This window comes from Scyliorhinus torazame, chromosome 11 (assembly GCF_047496885.1).
Source record: "Scyliorhinus torazame isolate Kashiwa2021f chromosome 11, sScyTor2.1, whole genome shotgun sequence".
Taxonomy (NCBI): domain Eukaryota; kingdom Metazoa; phylum Chordata; class Chondrichthyes; order Carcharhiniformes; family Scyliorhinidae; genus Scyliorhinus; species Scyliorhinus torazame.
The window spans coordinates 139,662,435-139,678,251 of NC_092717.1; the positions used below are offsets into that span (position 1 = coordinate 139,662,435).

The 15,817-nt window shown below is 46.3% G+C and overlaps 1 protein-coding gene across 5 annotated transcripts in view; it reads left to right on the forward strand.

Annotated features, from left to right (window-relative positions):
• The window catches only part of prkdc (protein kinase, DNA-activated, catalytic subunit), a 344,146-nt gene that overhangs the window by 128,933 nt on the left and 199,396 nt on the right, over positions 1–15,817 (forward strand). For all 5 annotated transcript variants that reach the window (XM_072467802.1, XM_072467803.1, XM_072467800.1 and 2 more), the window contains 3 exons: positions 5,295–5,360; positions 5,828–5,900; positions 8,366–8,514. In XM_072467802.1, coding sequence (XP_072323903.1) covers positions 5,295–5,360; positions 5,828–5,900; positions 8,366–8,514 — 288 coding nt within the window. The remainder of the gene's footprint in view (positions 1–5,294; positions 5,361–5,827; positions 5,901–8,365; positions 8,515–15,817) is intronic.

Here is a 15,817-nt window from a genome sequence, read left to right on the forward strand (position 1 = left end):
GGATGTAAATGTGGGAGAAAATGTGAAAAGGAGAATTAAAAAAAAAAAAAAAAAAAAAAAAATGTTTTTAAAAGAAGGCGTACGGTGTGTTAGCTTTTATTGGTAGAGGGATTGAGTTTCGGAGCCATGAGGTCATGTTGCAGCTGTACAAAACTCTGGTGTGGCCGCATTTGGAGTATTGCGTGCAATTCTGGTGCCTTTTTCCTTGGATGGTGATGTCTAGCACGAGGGGACATAGCTTTAAATTGAGGGGAGATAGATATAAGACAGATGTCAGAGGTAGGTTCTTTACTCAGAGAGTAGTAAGGGTGTGGATTGCCCTGCCTGCAACAGTAGTGGACTCGCCAACACTAAGGGCATTCAAATGGTCATTGGATAGACATATGGACGATAAGGGAACAGTGTAGATGGGCTTTAGAGTGGTTTCACAGGTTGGCGCAACATCGAGGGCCGAAGGGCCTGCACTGCGCTGTAATGTTCTATGCGATATGGGCAGTGAGGCAATATGGGCAGAGCTCAGAAATAGGAAGGGTGCGGTAACAATGTTGGGGTTGTACTACAGACCTCCCAACAGCGAGCGTGAGATAGAGGTACAAATATGTAAACCGATTATGGAAAGATGTAGGAGCAACAGGGTGGTGGTGATAGGAGATTTTAATTTTCCCAACATTGACTGGGATACACTGCGTCAGAGGTCTAGATGGAGCAGAATTTGTAAGGAGCATCCAGGAGGGTTTTCTAGAGCAGTATGTAAATAGTCCAACTCAGGAAGGGGCCATACTGGACCTGGTGTTGGGGAATGAGCCTGGCCAGGTGGTTGAAGTTTCAGTCGGGGATTACTTTGGGAATAGTGATCACAATTCCGTAAGTTTTAGAATACTCATGGACAAAGACAAGAGTGGTCCTAAAGGAAGAGTGCTAAATTGGGGGAAGACCAACTATACTAACATTCGGCAGGAGCTGGGGAATGTGGATTGGGAGCAGCTGTTTAAGGGTAAATCCACATTTGAAATGTGGGAGTCTTTTAAGGAAGGTTGATTAGAGTGCAGGACAGACATGTCCCTGTGAAAATGAGGGATAGAAATGGCAAGATTAGGGGACCATGGATGACCGGTGAAATTGGGAGACTAGCTAAGAGGAAAAAGGAAGCATGCATAACGTGTACGTGACTGAAGACAGACAAAGCTTTGGAAGAATATCGGGAATGTAGGACCAATCTGAAACTAGGAATCAAGAGGGCTAAAAGAGGTAATGAAATATCTTTAGCAAACAGGGTTAAGAAAAATCCCAAAGCCTTTTATTCATATGTAAGGAGCAAGAGGGTAACTAGAGAAAAGGTTGGCCCACTCGAGGACAAAGGAGGAAAGTTATGCGTGGAGTCAGAGAAAATGGGTGAGATTCTTAACAAGTACTTTGCATCGGTATTCACCCAGGAGAGGGACATGACGGATGTTGAGGTTAGGGATAGATGTTTCATTACACTAGGTCAAGTCGGCATAAGGAGGGAGGATGTGTTGGGTATTCTAAAAGGCATTAAGGTGTACAAGTCCCCAGGTCCAGATGGGATCTATCCCAGGTTACTGAGGGAAGTGAGAGGGGAAATAGCTGGGGCCATAGCAGATCTTTGCAGCATCCTTGAACACTGGTGATGTACCGGAGGATTGGAGAATTGCTAATGTTGTCCCCTTGTTTAAGAAGGGTAGCAGGGCTAATCCAGGTAATTATAGACTGGTGAGCCTGACGTCAGTGGTAGGGAAGCTGCTGGAGAAGATACTGAGCGATAGGATCTATTCCCATTTGGAAGAACATGGGCTCATCAGTGATAGGCAACATGGTTTTGTGCAGGGAAGGTCATGTCTTACCAACTTAATAGAATTCTTTGAGGAAGTGACAAAGTTGATTGATGAGGGAAGGGCTGTAGATGTCATATACATGGACTTCAGTAAGGCATTTGATAAGGTTCCCATGGTAGGCTGATGGAGAAAGTGAAGTCTCATGGGGTCCAGGGTGTACTAGCTAGGTGGATAAAGAACTGGCTGGGCAACAGGAGACAGAGAGTAGTAGTGGAAGGGAGTTTCTCAAAGTGGAGAACTGTGACCAGTGGTGTTCCACAGGGATCTGTGCTGGGACCACTGCTGTATGTGATATACATAAATGATCTGGAGGAAGGTATAGGTGGTCTGATTAGCAAGTTTGCAGATGACACTAAGATTGATGGAGTAACAGATAGTGAAGGGGACTGTCAGAGAATACAGCAGAATATAGATGGATTGGAGAGTTGGGTGGAGAAATGGCAGATGGAGTTCAATCCGGGCAAATGCGAGGTGATGCATTTTGGAAGATCCAATTCAAGAGCGAACTATACGGTAAAGGAAAAAGCTCTGGCGAAAATTGATGTACAGAGAGATCTGGGTGTTCAGGTCCATTGTACCCTGAAGGTGGCTGCGCAGGTCGATAGAGTGGTCAAGAAGGCATACGGCATGCTTTCCTTCGTCGGAAAGGGTATTAAGTACAAGAGTTGGCAGGTCATGTTACAGTTGTATAAGACTTTGGTTCGGCCACATTTGGAATACTGCGTACAGTTTTGGTCGCCACATTACCAAAAGGATGTGGATGCTTTGGAGAAGGTGCAGAGGAGGTTCACCAGAATGTTGCCTGGTATGGAGGCCGCTAGCTATGAAAAGAGGTTGAGTAGATTAGGATTATTTTCATTGGAAAGACGGAGGTTGAGGGGGGACCTCACTGAGGTCTACAAAATCATGAGAGGTATAGACAGGGTGGATAGCAAGAAGCTTTTTCCCCAGAGTGGAGGACTCAATTACTGGGGGTCACGAGTTCAAGGTGAGAGGGGAAAAGTTTAAGGGAGATATGCATGGAAAGTTCTTTACGCAGAGGGTGGTGGGTGCCTGGAACGCATTGCCGGCAGAGGTGGTGGAGGCGGGCACGATAGCATAATTTAAGAAGTATCTAGATGGATACATGAATGGGCAGGGAGCAGAGGGATACAGATTCTTAGAAAATAGGCGACTGTTTTAGATAGAGGATCTGGACGGCGCAGGCTTGGAGGGCCGAAGGGCCTGTTCGTGTGCTGTAATTTTTCTTTGTTCCATGCCGTTCGACTCCAGCACCAGTACTGTCAGGCCCACACCCTACCCGTCCTCTAGATCACATTTGTGGCAAACCTTAGCTATGTCTTCCAAATGCCATGCTTCTTCACAATGATTTCAAAGGGCCTTCTTTCTTTTCTTTTCACCTGACTTTCTGATGCACTGTCAAACTCATGATTTTCACATCAGTTCTGCCAAACCCCAAACCATTCCCTGTTCTATCAAAACCGTGGACTGCTCCTCTTGTAGGCGAAAACTCATTAACCTTCTCCAATAATGTTAAATACCAATGTCTACCTTTAATCAGGGTATCTTGAATACCCTTGGATTCACAGCAGTAAAAATCATAAAGTGTGAGCATTAAAAACACCATTAAAACAATGCATATCCGTTATAACCATCACCCATTTACATTTTTGCAGAATAATGGACAAAATTGTGAAATTAAATCCCCAAAGACCCAGTAAGAATTACGGGATATAATTGAATCAAAGTTGAATTTAACTTGTTCAGTCATTGTACACAAGTTCCCTTTATTATTCCTTGTATGACAAAGACACCCCACTGCTTTAAATCAGCAAATCCAAGAACACCTGTCTCGTATTAATATACTAAAGATCTTGATTTGTGAACACGCTTCCAATCAGCCTTTTCCATTATGATGTCTACATTTATAATTGCAGCCACCTACTTGTGGAAGCGTGTAGTCAGCATAGTGAACTTGCATAGAAATTTCAATAGTGTATGTTTATATTGGAAATGTAATAAGCACAGAATATAGGACTTAAAAATGCATCCTCAATTGTTTGTGCTTTGATATAATTAACCGTTGTCTTCTAGTTCAATCAGAAGACTACAAAAGCTTTCTTTTTAATGTCTTCAATGAGCATGTTAAAATTGGCAACTCCAACATGCAAAACGTTTGTTAGCTTTCATGTGGTAAATAAATTGGCTTCCTTGTTATTTTGAGGTAAAAAAACAATATAATACAAAAAATAACCAATTTAGAATCCCTGCTTAACATGCATGATCCCTGAACAATGTGCTTGGAGAATTGCAATATCAACTACAATTGAAGCAAAGTTTATTTTAAGACCAAATCCAAGTGTAGCTGCTAATTTGGATTGTGGGGTAGTCTAGCAGAGAGAAACCAGGTGCGCTCTGTTGGTCTACTAACATTGAGTGACACTGGATGGTGGACTTGTGGTGATGCAACTAACTAAACAGGAATTTCTGAAGTGGGGAGACCTTAAAAGGGGGAAGGGGAAAAAATGGAACCGATTAAAGGAATAAAAATAAATGTGTATATTCCAAATGGGGTTAGAATAGATAGATGCTTGATGGCTGGTGCAGAGACGATGGGCCGAAGAGCCTCTTTTTGTCCTGTAAGACTTTTATGACTTAATGCTTTTTTCAAAAAAAATTTTATTAAGGCATTTATAATTTTACAATAATAACAGTACAAATAGTGCAAAGACAACCTACCTCCCTCAAGTCCCACCTCTTCTAAACAATAATCTAACTCTTTTCCCCCCCCACCACCGCCACACACCTCTGCTGACAGTTTTCTCCAAAGAAGTCGACAAACTGCTGTCACCTCCGGAAGAACCCTAGCATTGACTCTCTTGGGGCGCACCTTATTTTCTCTCGTCTAAGAAACCAAGCCATGTCACTAAGCCAGATCTCTGAATTTCGTGGCTTCGAGTCCCTCCACGTGAACAACATCCATCTCTGGGCTACAAAGGAGGCAAAGGCCAAGACATCAGCCTCTCACCCCTGGACTCCCGGATCTTCCGACACTCCGAAAATCGCCACATCTGGACTCGGCACCACCCTTGTTTTTAACACCGTGGACAATACAGCTGTAAAACTCTGCCCCGAATCCCCTAAGCTTCGGACATGCCCAAAACATATGGATGTGGTTTGCTGGCCCTCCTGCACATCTCGCGCACCTGTCCTCTATCCAAAAAAACTTGCTCATCCGGGCTACCGTCATGTGTGCCCGGTGAATGACCTTAAACTGAATCATGCTGAGCCTGGCACATGTGAGGATGTGTTGACTCTGTTCAACACATCCGCCCAAAGATCTTCCTCTGTCCCCCGCCCCCCTCTGAAATATTCCTGACTAATCAGGGAATGGCTTTTGTTCTTATCAGGTGCAATACCCAAATCATTTTTCTTTTACAGAATGTCTTTATCCTTGAAAATCTGATAGATGTCCAACGTACATACAGTTTTCCTGTGGAGATTGAAGTAAGTAATATTTTTGTATATACAGCAGTAAGTATAGAAGGTGATAGATTCTGTATTTTCTGTGGAAATGTCTGTGATGCATGCTTATCTGAGCATTGGCGTGTGGAGGAGTAAAGAAAGAAATTGGGAGTGAATGCAACAAGATTAAAGAAATAAGGATCTGTGCGTTAGGAAAATGAAGATCTAGGAAACAAAAGTGAATGGAAACCAGGAACAAATAGAACACTTGGAAAGAGCGCAAAGAGAAAGATAAAAGTGAAGCTGGGAATTATGTAACAATAAATATTGTACTAGAACCGTGCTCAAACAAACTTTTATAATACCCCAATTTCACTGTCTCCATATTTTACATGATACGAGAAAACATTCTGGAAAGGCAAAAAGCTTAACATATGGGAAATATTTGATCACGATACAGAAGATTTGTAAATTTTAAATGCCCTGTCAAATTAAATATTCTGTTCAAGGTCCCAGTGGAAAAGAAAAGAAGGTATTTTGCTATTCGAAAAGAGGCAAGAGAAGCCACAGATGGAGATTCAGGTTTGTGTGAAATTTTACTGCATAATCTGGATTGTGGAATGAATTAAAAGTTGATGCATCTAAATAATACTGTCCAATAAAGGAGCAATATTTATGTTTGTTGATGTTGTTCCTTTTCCATTGATGAGGTCACCACAGAACACATGACCAAGGAAAGGATGGATATGCAACCTCTCCCCTTGCGCACGAATCAGCGTACTCGAGTTAAAGTCTGCTTAACGGCACATTTAGCGGGATCTTTCTTGGTGCCTGCAGACTCTATGCTTTTACTCCCTTTTTTTGGCATGTAATAAGGGACTCTATGAATGCAAGTTCTTTCACCCATTTATTCCTGTAATAGTTTAGCCACTCATAATTTTTGTAGTCTTAAGCACAATACATTATTTCCTAGCTGTATTGGTGATCAGGTGCCTACTCCCAGGGGTTTGCCAATGTCACACTATCTGTCAATTGGATTGTGCACTAAAAAGTCTCACGGTGACGCTGTAATTTCTCAATCATCCTCCATATGAGGAAGTCAACACCTCAATTTAATATTTTCCTATAATGCCATAAATAAGATTGAGAACTCTCATGGGTGCTTGTATGAACTCTGGTCCCAGAACAATTATGGTGGCAGTTCAAAGTAACATGTTTTGCCACTCAATATTTGGTTCCGACAAAAAGTGAAGATTTTCAGGATTATAACTGTGAAGTGAGACTTTGGCTGCTGTTGTTTAAACCTATTTCTCAGCCCCTTGTGAATTCTAAAAATTGAGTGAAATATTTATTAAACCAGCAGATACTTTGTGAATTAATTCACAATCAGATGCATGTATTCCTCTTGCAATGATTTGAAGCATTCTTCGTGTGGATATCATGTGAGTTACCGGCAAAGGTATAGAGACCCCGGAGAAAGGGCAAAACATATTTACAAGGCTTATACAGGAAGTGAGAGATTAGAGCTATCAGGAAAGGCTGAGCCGGCTAGAGTTTTTTTTCTGCCTGTACTTGAGGACACTTGTGGGTGGGCAATAAATGCTGGCTGAGCCTGCGATACCCACATTCTGTGAATGAAATAATAAAGAGAAAGCTGAGGCCCAACCAGATAAAATTATGAACAGGTTTGAAAAGGTAAATGTAGAGACAATGTTGGGTAGCTATATAGGATAGTCACTCGTATATCCAATAAAGACTTGAGGAGAAACCTCTTTCGTTTGTGATTTGGATGTGGAAATTGTGACCATATTGAGCAGTTAAGATGAATAGCATAGATTCATAGGAGCTAGTTACGCACATAAGGGAGAAGAGCATGGAAGAATATATTGATGGGCTGAAGTGAAGTAAATAAAATGGGAGGAATAAAATGATATGCTCTCTTCTGCGGAAAGATTCACCATGGCATATTCTTTATTCATAAAGTCAGGGTTGGGTTCAATGTATTTTTGTCTTTTATTCTGACAATGTAACTTCAGGGCACAATTTGGCATTATTTTACATTGCACCAGTTTCGCAAAAAAATAAACAGAATCTGCAGTTTCTGTGAATAGAGAAGCTGGGATTATCCAGTCTTTGTTAACTCTTCTTGCTAGTAAACAGAGGTATTGATAGTGGTCATGGAGTAATCTGCAGTTCAGATTGTTCTGTACCCCTTCTTAGAGCAATATGGCGCGGTGGTAAGTGCTGTCCAGTAACGGGGAGAAAATAATTTCAGACATTTTTAAAAAAAAATTTTATTCTCCTTTTCTACATTTTCATCAAATACACAACAAACAAAAGGTAACCAACAATAACAAATACAATACCAATCCCCTGACCAGCATCCCCTTCAACATACAAACCCAGACATCACCCTTACATTCCAAATACAACAAAACAGAAAAAAACAAAAGAGAATCAACGGTCATCCCATACACAGTAAACAGTAAACCCACCCCCCTTCTCCCCCTAATGTTCGATGGCATCCAATTCTTGAAAGTGCAAGATAAACAATGCCCATGAGTTGTTGAACCCTTCCATCCTGCCCCTCAACTCAAACTTCACCTTCTCGAGCGTCAAAAATTCCACCAGGTCCCCCCACCAAGCCGAGGCACAGGGCGGAGAAGCTGACCTCCACCCCAGCAGGACCCGCCTCTGGGCAATCAGCGAGGCGAAGACTAAAATATCTGCCCCCGCACCTGCCTGCAGCCCGGGCTGGTCCGACACCCCGAATATGGCTTCGAGGGGCCTGGTTCGAAACTCACATGTACCAGCCCCGAGATGACCTTAAAAACCTCCCTCCAACCTCTGGCAGGACCAAAACATGTGTCAATTAAGACATTTTAACCTACTATCAAAATGAATTGAGAATTGTTGCGAGCACTTCAGAAGAAAGTACTACTGGTTAGAAGAATTAGATTTTTTATTACATTGTCAAAAATGTAACCTTGGCAGTTCTGCAACTTGACTAAACTTTGCTAATGTTGGTGACTCTTCTCTTACTCCAGATGAACCCCATTATTTATCATCGCAATCATACATGGTTGATAGTAGTCTCAGTGAGGAAATGAGTCAGTTTGACTTTTCTACTGGTGTCCAGAGCTTCTCGTATAGTTCGCAAGATCCCAAAGTATCTGTTGTTCGTACCAGAAAAACGGTAATAAGTTATTTCATATTTGGTGTCATTATCAGGAATGTAATGGTTTGGGGCTGGACATGTAGTAGTGGTAATCAGCTTAAGGGTAGGTCCTTGGATCATTTATTCATGCATCCCGGTTTCCGCTTTCCTCTTCAGTCGCTCGTACCAGCCTCCCATTTTCAGTTTCATGTGGTCTGTCATCGTCATTCTCCTCCTTCTTTGTCAACGTCCCTCTAACTTTGCAGCAATCACATTCTTTAGTAAGTTTTCATGCTTTTGAATATGGCCAACCCAACTATGTTGGCATTTCTTGATGATATTTATTATTGGTCACTAACGTGTTTAACTTCAATTTAAGTTAAATTGTCATCATCAGTAGAATAGGACAATATGATCACCAGGAAAAGGAAGAGTAGGTTATTTAGCCCCATTGCCTGACCCTGCTTCGCTCATCAAAAGGATCATAGCTCCGAGGTCCCAGGTTCGATCCCGGCCCCAGGTCACTGTCTGTGTGGAGTTTGCACATTCTCCCTGTGTCTGCGTGGGTTTCGCCCCCACAACCCAAAGATATGCAGGTTAGGTGAATTGGCCATGCTAAATTGCCCCTTAATTAGAAAAAATGAATTGGGTACTCTAAATTTTTTTTTAAAAAAGGATCATAGCTCATATTATTGTGGTCTAAACTCAACCTGCCTGCTAGCTCCCCCATAATCTTTGACTTATCGTCGATCAAAAATGTGTCTAACCGGTCTTGAATATATTCAATGGCTCAGCCTTCACTGCATTTGGTGCGGGGCGGAGAATTCCAAAGATTAATGACCTTCTGAGAGAGGAAATTCTTCCTCATCTCCATTTTAAATGGAGATCACTTATGTTGCATCTGCAAAATCTCCGATGCTTCGACCAGTATTAATCAAAGTTTTATCCAGATGTCTTTAATAGCGAGGAGAACAAAGGACAACACAGGTATAAAATCAAACCAACTTTCCTTTTTTAAAAAATTGTTTTTATTAAAGCTTTATTCAAACAGAATTTTTACATAACTAATAACTGAAAAATATTTAACAAAACTAGGTGGCTGTTATCATTATACAAAAAGAAAATGTACATTAAATAGACAGTCTTCTGACATCCCAAAGATCGCTATTGTTGGACTCTGCTTCACCCGCGTGTCCAAAATCCTGGACATAGTCCTCGCAAAGCCCTGCCAGAATTCTTTGAGCATGCCCAGAACATATGGACATGGTTCGTCGGACTCCCTGAACACCTCGCGCACCTGTCCTAAAGAACTTGCTCATTCTCGCCGTCGTCATGTGAGCCCGGTGTACCACCTTAAACTGAATTAAGCTGAGCCTGGCACATGATGCGGAAGAATTCACCCTGCCCAGAGCGTCGGCCCACAGGCCCTCATCTAGCTCCTCACCTAGCTCCTCCTCCCACTTGCCCTTCAGTTCCTCCACTGAGGCTTCCTCCGCCTCCTGCAGCTCTTGGTAGGTGTCTGACACCTTCCCCTCTCCTACCCAGATGCCAGACACCACCCTGTCCTGTATCCTTCGAGGGGGTAGCAACGGAAATGTCCCCACCTGCTTTTTGAGAAAGTCACGGACTTGGAGGTACCTAAAGGCATTTGCTGGGGGCAGGCTGAACTTCTCCGCCAGCGCCTTCAAACTAGGGAAAGTCCCATCTATAAACAGGTCTCCCATCCTTCTAATGCCTGCCCTATGCCAGCCTTGAATCCCCCCCCCCCCCCCCCCCCCCCCCCCCCCCCCGTCTCTTGCCCGGAGCAAATCTATGGTTGTTCTGTATCTGGGTCCAAACTGAGGCCCCCTCCTCCTTCCTGTGCCTTCGCCACTGACCCCAGACCCTCAGTGCTGCTGTCACCACCGGGCATATGGTGTATCGTACCGGCGAGAACGGCAGCGGTGCCGTTACTAGTGGCCCTAGGCTGGTGCCTTTGCATGGCACGCCTCTAGCCGCCCCCACGCCGACGACTCCTCCATTAGTCTTTTAACTCGCGGGGTCTTGTTTGCCCACACAAATCCCGTGATAATCCTGTTCACCCGCTTGAAGAAGGATCTGGGGATGAAGATGGGAAGGCACTGAAAAACGAACAGGAATCTGGGGAGAACCGTCATCTTCACCGTCTGCACCCTTCCCGCCAGGGAAAGCTTTTAAAGTCTCCCTCCATCTGCTCTACAAGCCGAGATAAATTGAGCCTGTGTAGGGCATCCCAGTTCCCAGCCACCTGTATACCCAGGTAACGAAAGCTCCTCTCCACCATCTTGAGCAGGAGCTCTCCCAGTCTCCCCTCCTGACCCCTAGCGTGGATTACAAACAGCTCACTTTTCCCCACATTCAACTTGTACCCCGAGAAGCACCCAGCGTCCCTTAGGATCCATATGACCTCCCTAATCCCCTCTAGCGGGTCCGAAATATACAATAGCAGGTCGTCTGCGCAGTGGGAACCCCCCCCCCCCCCCCGCCGCCGACCAGCCCCCTCCAGTTCCTTGAAGTTCTCAGCGCTATGGCCAACGGCTCAACTGACAGGGCAAATAGTTGCAGGGATAGGGGGCACCCCTGCCTCGTCCCTCGGTGCAATCTAAAATCCTCCGACCACAGCCGGTTCGTGGATGCACCTTCTACGGGGACCTGATACAATAGCTTGACCCACCCTATGAATCCCTCACCGAATCCAAACCTACTTAATACTTCCCACAGGTACTCCCATTCCACCCTGTCAAAGGCTTTCTCTGCATCCATTGCAGCCACTACTTCTGCGCCCCTCCTTCTGAGGGCATCATAATAATATTCAGGAGCCTCCTCACATTTGTGTTCAATTGCCTGCCCTTGATGAAACCCTTCTGGTGGTCCTCAATCACCCCCGGGATGCAGTCCTCTATTCTGGTAGCCAAAATTTTTGCCAGCAGTTTGGCATCCATATTCAGGAGCGATATCGGCCTGTAGGACCCACATTGAAGCAGATCCTTCTCCCTCTTCAAAATGAGCGAGATCAATGCCTGTGACATCGTCGGGGGAGGGTTTCTCTCTCCTTTGCCTCGTTAAAGGTTCTTAGCGAGTGGGCTCAGTATCTCCGACAATTTCTTATAAGATTCTACAGGGAAGCCGTCCAGACCCAGGGCCTCGCCCGACTGCATACTATCCAGGCCCTTAACTATCTCCTCCAACTCAATCGGGGCCCCCAGTCCCTCCATCAGATCTTCGTCCACCCTTGGGAACCTCAATTGATCCATAAATTGCTTAATCCCCTCCCCTCGGTGATTCTGACTCGTACAGCTTCCAGTAAAACTCCTTGAAGACTTCATTGATCTTCTCTGGGCCGAACACAGTATTACCTTCCTTATCCCTCACTCCCCCGATCTCCCTGGCCGCCTCTCTCCTGCGAAGTTGGTGCGCCAGCATCCTACTTGCTTTTTCCTCATACTCGTAGACTGCCACTTTCACCTTCCTCAGCTGTGCCTCCGGCTTCCCCGTAGTCAGCAAATCGAACTCCGCCTGTAATCTCCGGCGCTCCTTTAGCAGCCCCTCCTCGGGGGCCTCCGCGTACTTCCTGTCTACTCTAAGTATCTCTCCCACCAGCCTCTCCCTCTCCGCTCTCTCTCTCTCTCTCTCTCTTCTCTCTGTGGGACCTAATAGAAATGAACTCCCCTCTTCATAGCCTCCCAAACCATTGTTGCTGTTGCCTCCCCTGTGTCATTTGTTATCACATTGCTTTGGATGCTCCTCCTTAACTGCCGACACACCTCTTCATCCGCCAGCAGCCCCACATCCAGTCTCCAGAGAGGGCGCTGCCCTTGCTCGGCCCCCAGTCGGATGTCCACCCAGCGCAGGGCATGGTCCGAGACCGCAATGGCCAAATACTCGACCCTCTATCACCCGGGCTCCCTGCAGCTTGCCACTCACCATTATGTACCTGCCCCCCTTGTCCGCCACAATACTCCCTGCCTCGAATGCCATCCGTTTACTAACCCGAATTGCCACCCCTCTGGCCTTTGAGTCTAGCCCCAAATGGAACACCTGGCCCATCCATCACCTCCTTAACCTTGTTTGGTCATCGAGTTTTAAGTGCGTCTCCTGTAGCATGGCCACGTCCACCCTCAATCCCTTTAAATGCGAGAACACGTGGGCCCTCTTGACCGGCCCGTTCCGAGCCCCCTCATTCCACGTGGTCAGTCTGGACGGGGGTGTTGACCCCCCCCCCCCCTGTCGACTAGCCATCTCCCTTTTTCGGCCAGCCACGTGCCCACGCCCCCGCTCGCTCGAGCCCTCCTGCCGGAGGCCCCCCAACCCGACTCTCCATCCGTCCCCAACAGTTGGCTCCCCTTCAGTCAGCAAAGCAGCAACCCCCCCCAGCCCCCCAATCCCAACCTCCCATGCCAAGCACCCGCTTAGCACTGATTTTCCCCCCCCCGTATGCTTCCGTAAGTCAGCTGACCCATGCTGACCCCGGCCGCTCCCGCCTCTTATCTCCAAACTTACTATTGTCTTCTCCTTCAGGCCCCCAACCCCCTCCTCCCCCACAGGGTAAGAGGGCAAGTGCCATACTGATCCTTCCCGTGCAACTAAAAACAAAACCCGGGCGTTCCCTGCCCCCTGAAAAAAAAACAGAAAAAGAAAAGCAAACAACTTAAATTCTGCTACCAATCTTACATCCGGCCAACACCCGCTTACACATCCCCGCCAGAGCATTTCACCCACGTGCAGCTGCCCCTTGGTTCGAGTCCAGCTTTTCGTGCTTAATAAATGTCCACGCCTCGTCCGGCGTATCGAAGTAATGGTGCCTGTCCTGATACGTTACCCAAAGATGCAGGAGCCCGAACTTCACCCCTTTGCTGTGGAGGACCGCCTTAGTCCGGTTGAATCCTGCACGCCTCTTAGCCAGTTCAGCTCCCAAGTCCTGGTATATGCAAATCTCGCCTTTCTCCCACTTACTGCTCCACTCCTTCTTTGCCCAACGCAAGACACACTCCCTGTCTGTGAAGCGGTGGAACCTTATCACCAGCGCCCTCGGTGGTTCGTTTGCCCTAGGCTTCCTTGCGAGGACGCTATGCGTCCTGCCCAGTTCCAAGGGCCACGGGAAGGCCCCCGTGCCCCCAGCATTGTAGTCAGATACGTGCTCGTGTGGTTCCCCCCCCCCCCCCGGCACCTTCAGGGAGGCCCAGAATCCGCAGGTTCTGACTCCTAGACCTATATTCGGGGTCATCCAGTCTCTCCTGCCATCTCTTGTGTCGGGCCTTGTGTGCCTCCACTCTGACTGCCAGGCCCAGGATCTCATCTTCATTGTCCGATACCTTCCTCTCCACCTCTTTAATCGTCTTCTCCTGCACCTTCTGAGTCTCCACCATCTTTTCCATGGAGGCCTCCATAGGGGCCAGCATCTCCATCTTCAGCTCTGCGAAGCAGCTTCTCAAAAAGTCTTGCTGCTCTCTCGACCACTGGGTCCATGCTGCTTGGTCCGCGCCGGCTGCCATTTTGTCCTCCCGGACCCGCTTCCCCGCAATGGTTTTTTAACAGCCCCGCTCCTGGTTCCCTACATACAGCAGTGTGGGGGGAACCTCTCCAGCGTCCTTTGCCACGCCGGGAATCACCGCCAAAGTGCCGTTGCCGCTCCGTTTAAAGGCCCGAAACTCCGATCCCGATGGGAGCAGCCATGTGCGCAACCTATTCAGAAATGGCCGCTACCGGAAGTCCAAACCAACTTTGCTTAACAACAATATTTACCCTTAAATTAACCCAAAAGCATTTACTAAAGATCCCCAAGATTCGTTCCTCGTAAAGATGACTTTGGTTGAGCCAAGGATCCGATTTTCTGAGTCTCTCCAGTCTGTCCTTGCGAAGGTGGGTCTCACATGCTGCTTCCTTCCGCCTCTGGTCAGATGTCTCAATTGCCTCTGCCTGGAGTCTGAGTTGCTGATGTGCCTCGGGTGTCTGTTTTCATCCCCCTCCCTACGCGTCCTTTTGCTATTTCCTCTGCTTTCTGCCAAAGTTGCTTTGGAGGGGGGTCTCAACATCCAATGGTCCGGTTGATCACCGTTAGACAGGACACCTGAGCCCGTCCCAGGTGTCCCATCTCTGATGGTGTGGTCTGCACATAACCTGTTCCCATATAAGGTGACAACAGAAACTGTGGGTGCCCGAGAGTCTGGTTCGATCTTAGCGGCATGGTACTACAGTGGTTAGCATTGTTAGAATTTTCACAGTAACGTCACTGTAGTGTTAATGTAAGCATACTTGTGACAATAATAAAGGTTCTTCTTCTTCACCACCTTCTTCTTCTTCACCACCTTCTTCTTCTTCACCACCTTCTTCTTCTTCACCACCTTCTTGTTCTTCACCACCTACTACTTCTCATCATCATCAATAGACTGGTGCATGTCAATAGGATGCGATGATCTCCTCATGGGTGATTGACTGGTGTGTTCCAGACCCTGTCAGGTCACTACACTTATGTTTAAACTGTGCTTCAATTGTAGATTTCCTCCAAGATGGGAAGCTTCCTCTGCCTCCTAATGGGCCCTACTCTATAAAAAGTGTTCGTGTGCCAACATTTCTTTCATGCCCTTGCTTTGCTTTCTGAATTTCTTATTCAATTTTACCATTGAGCAAAGAACAATACAGCACAGGAACAGGCCCTTTGGCCCTCCAAGCCTGTACCGGTCATGATACTAATCTTTGCCAAAACCCTCTGCGCTTCCTTGTGCCATATCCCTCTATACCCATCCTATCCATGTGTTTGTCAAGATGCTTTTTGAATGCTATTAATGTATCTGCTTCCACAACCTACCCTGGCAACACGTTCCAGGCACTCACCACCCTCTACGTAAATAACCTGCCTTGCACATCTCCTCTAAACTTTGCCCCTCGGACCTTAAACCTATGTCCCCTGGTGACTGACCCCTCCACCTTGGGAAAAAGTGCCTGCCCATCCACTCTATCCATGCCCCTCATAATCTAGTAGACCTCTATCAGGTTACACCTCAACCTCCGTCTTTCTAATGAAAACAGACCGAGTCTATTCAGCCTCTCCACATAGCTCACACCCTCCAGAAGTTTTTATAATCCTCTAGGTCTTCTGCAACATTGAGCAGTAGCTGTCATGAGCTTCCTCTTTTTTTTTTTTCTTTAGTCTCTTTAAGCCCCTTGACATCCATGGGGTTCTAGATTTGTTAGTTCCCCACTTTTTAAAAAAAAAAAGAAGATACTTGGGCTGAACCTCACAATTTCTTCCTTGAATGACTCCCACTGACTCCCACAGATTTACCTCCAAGCAGCTGTTTCTAGTCCACTTAAAACCACATCTATG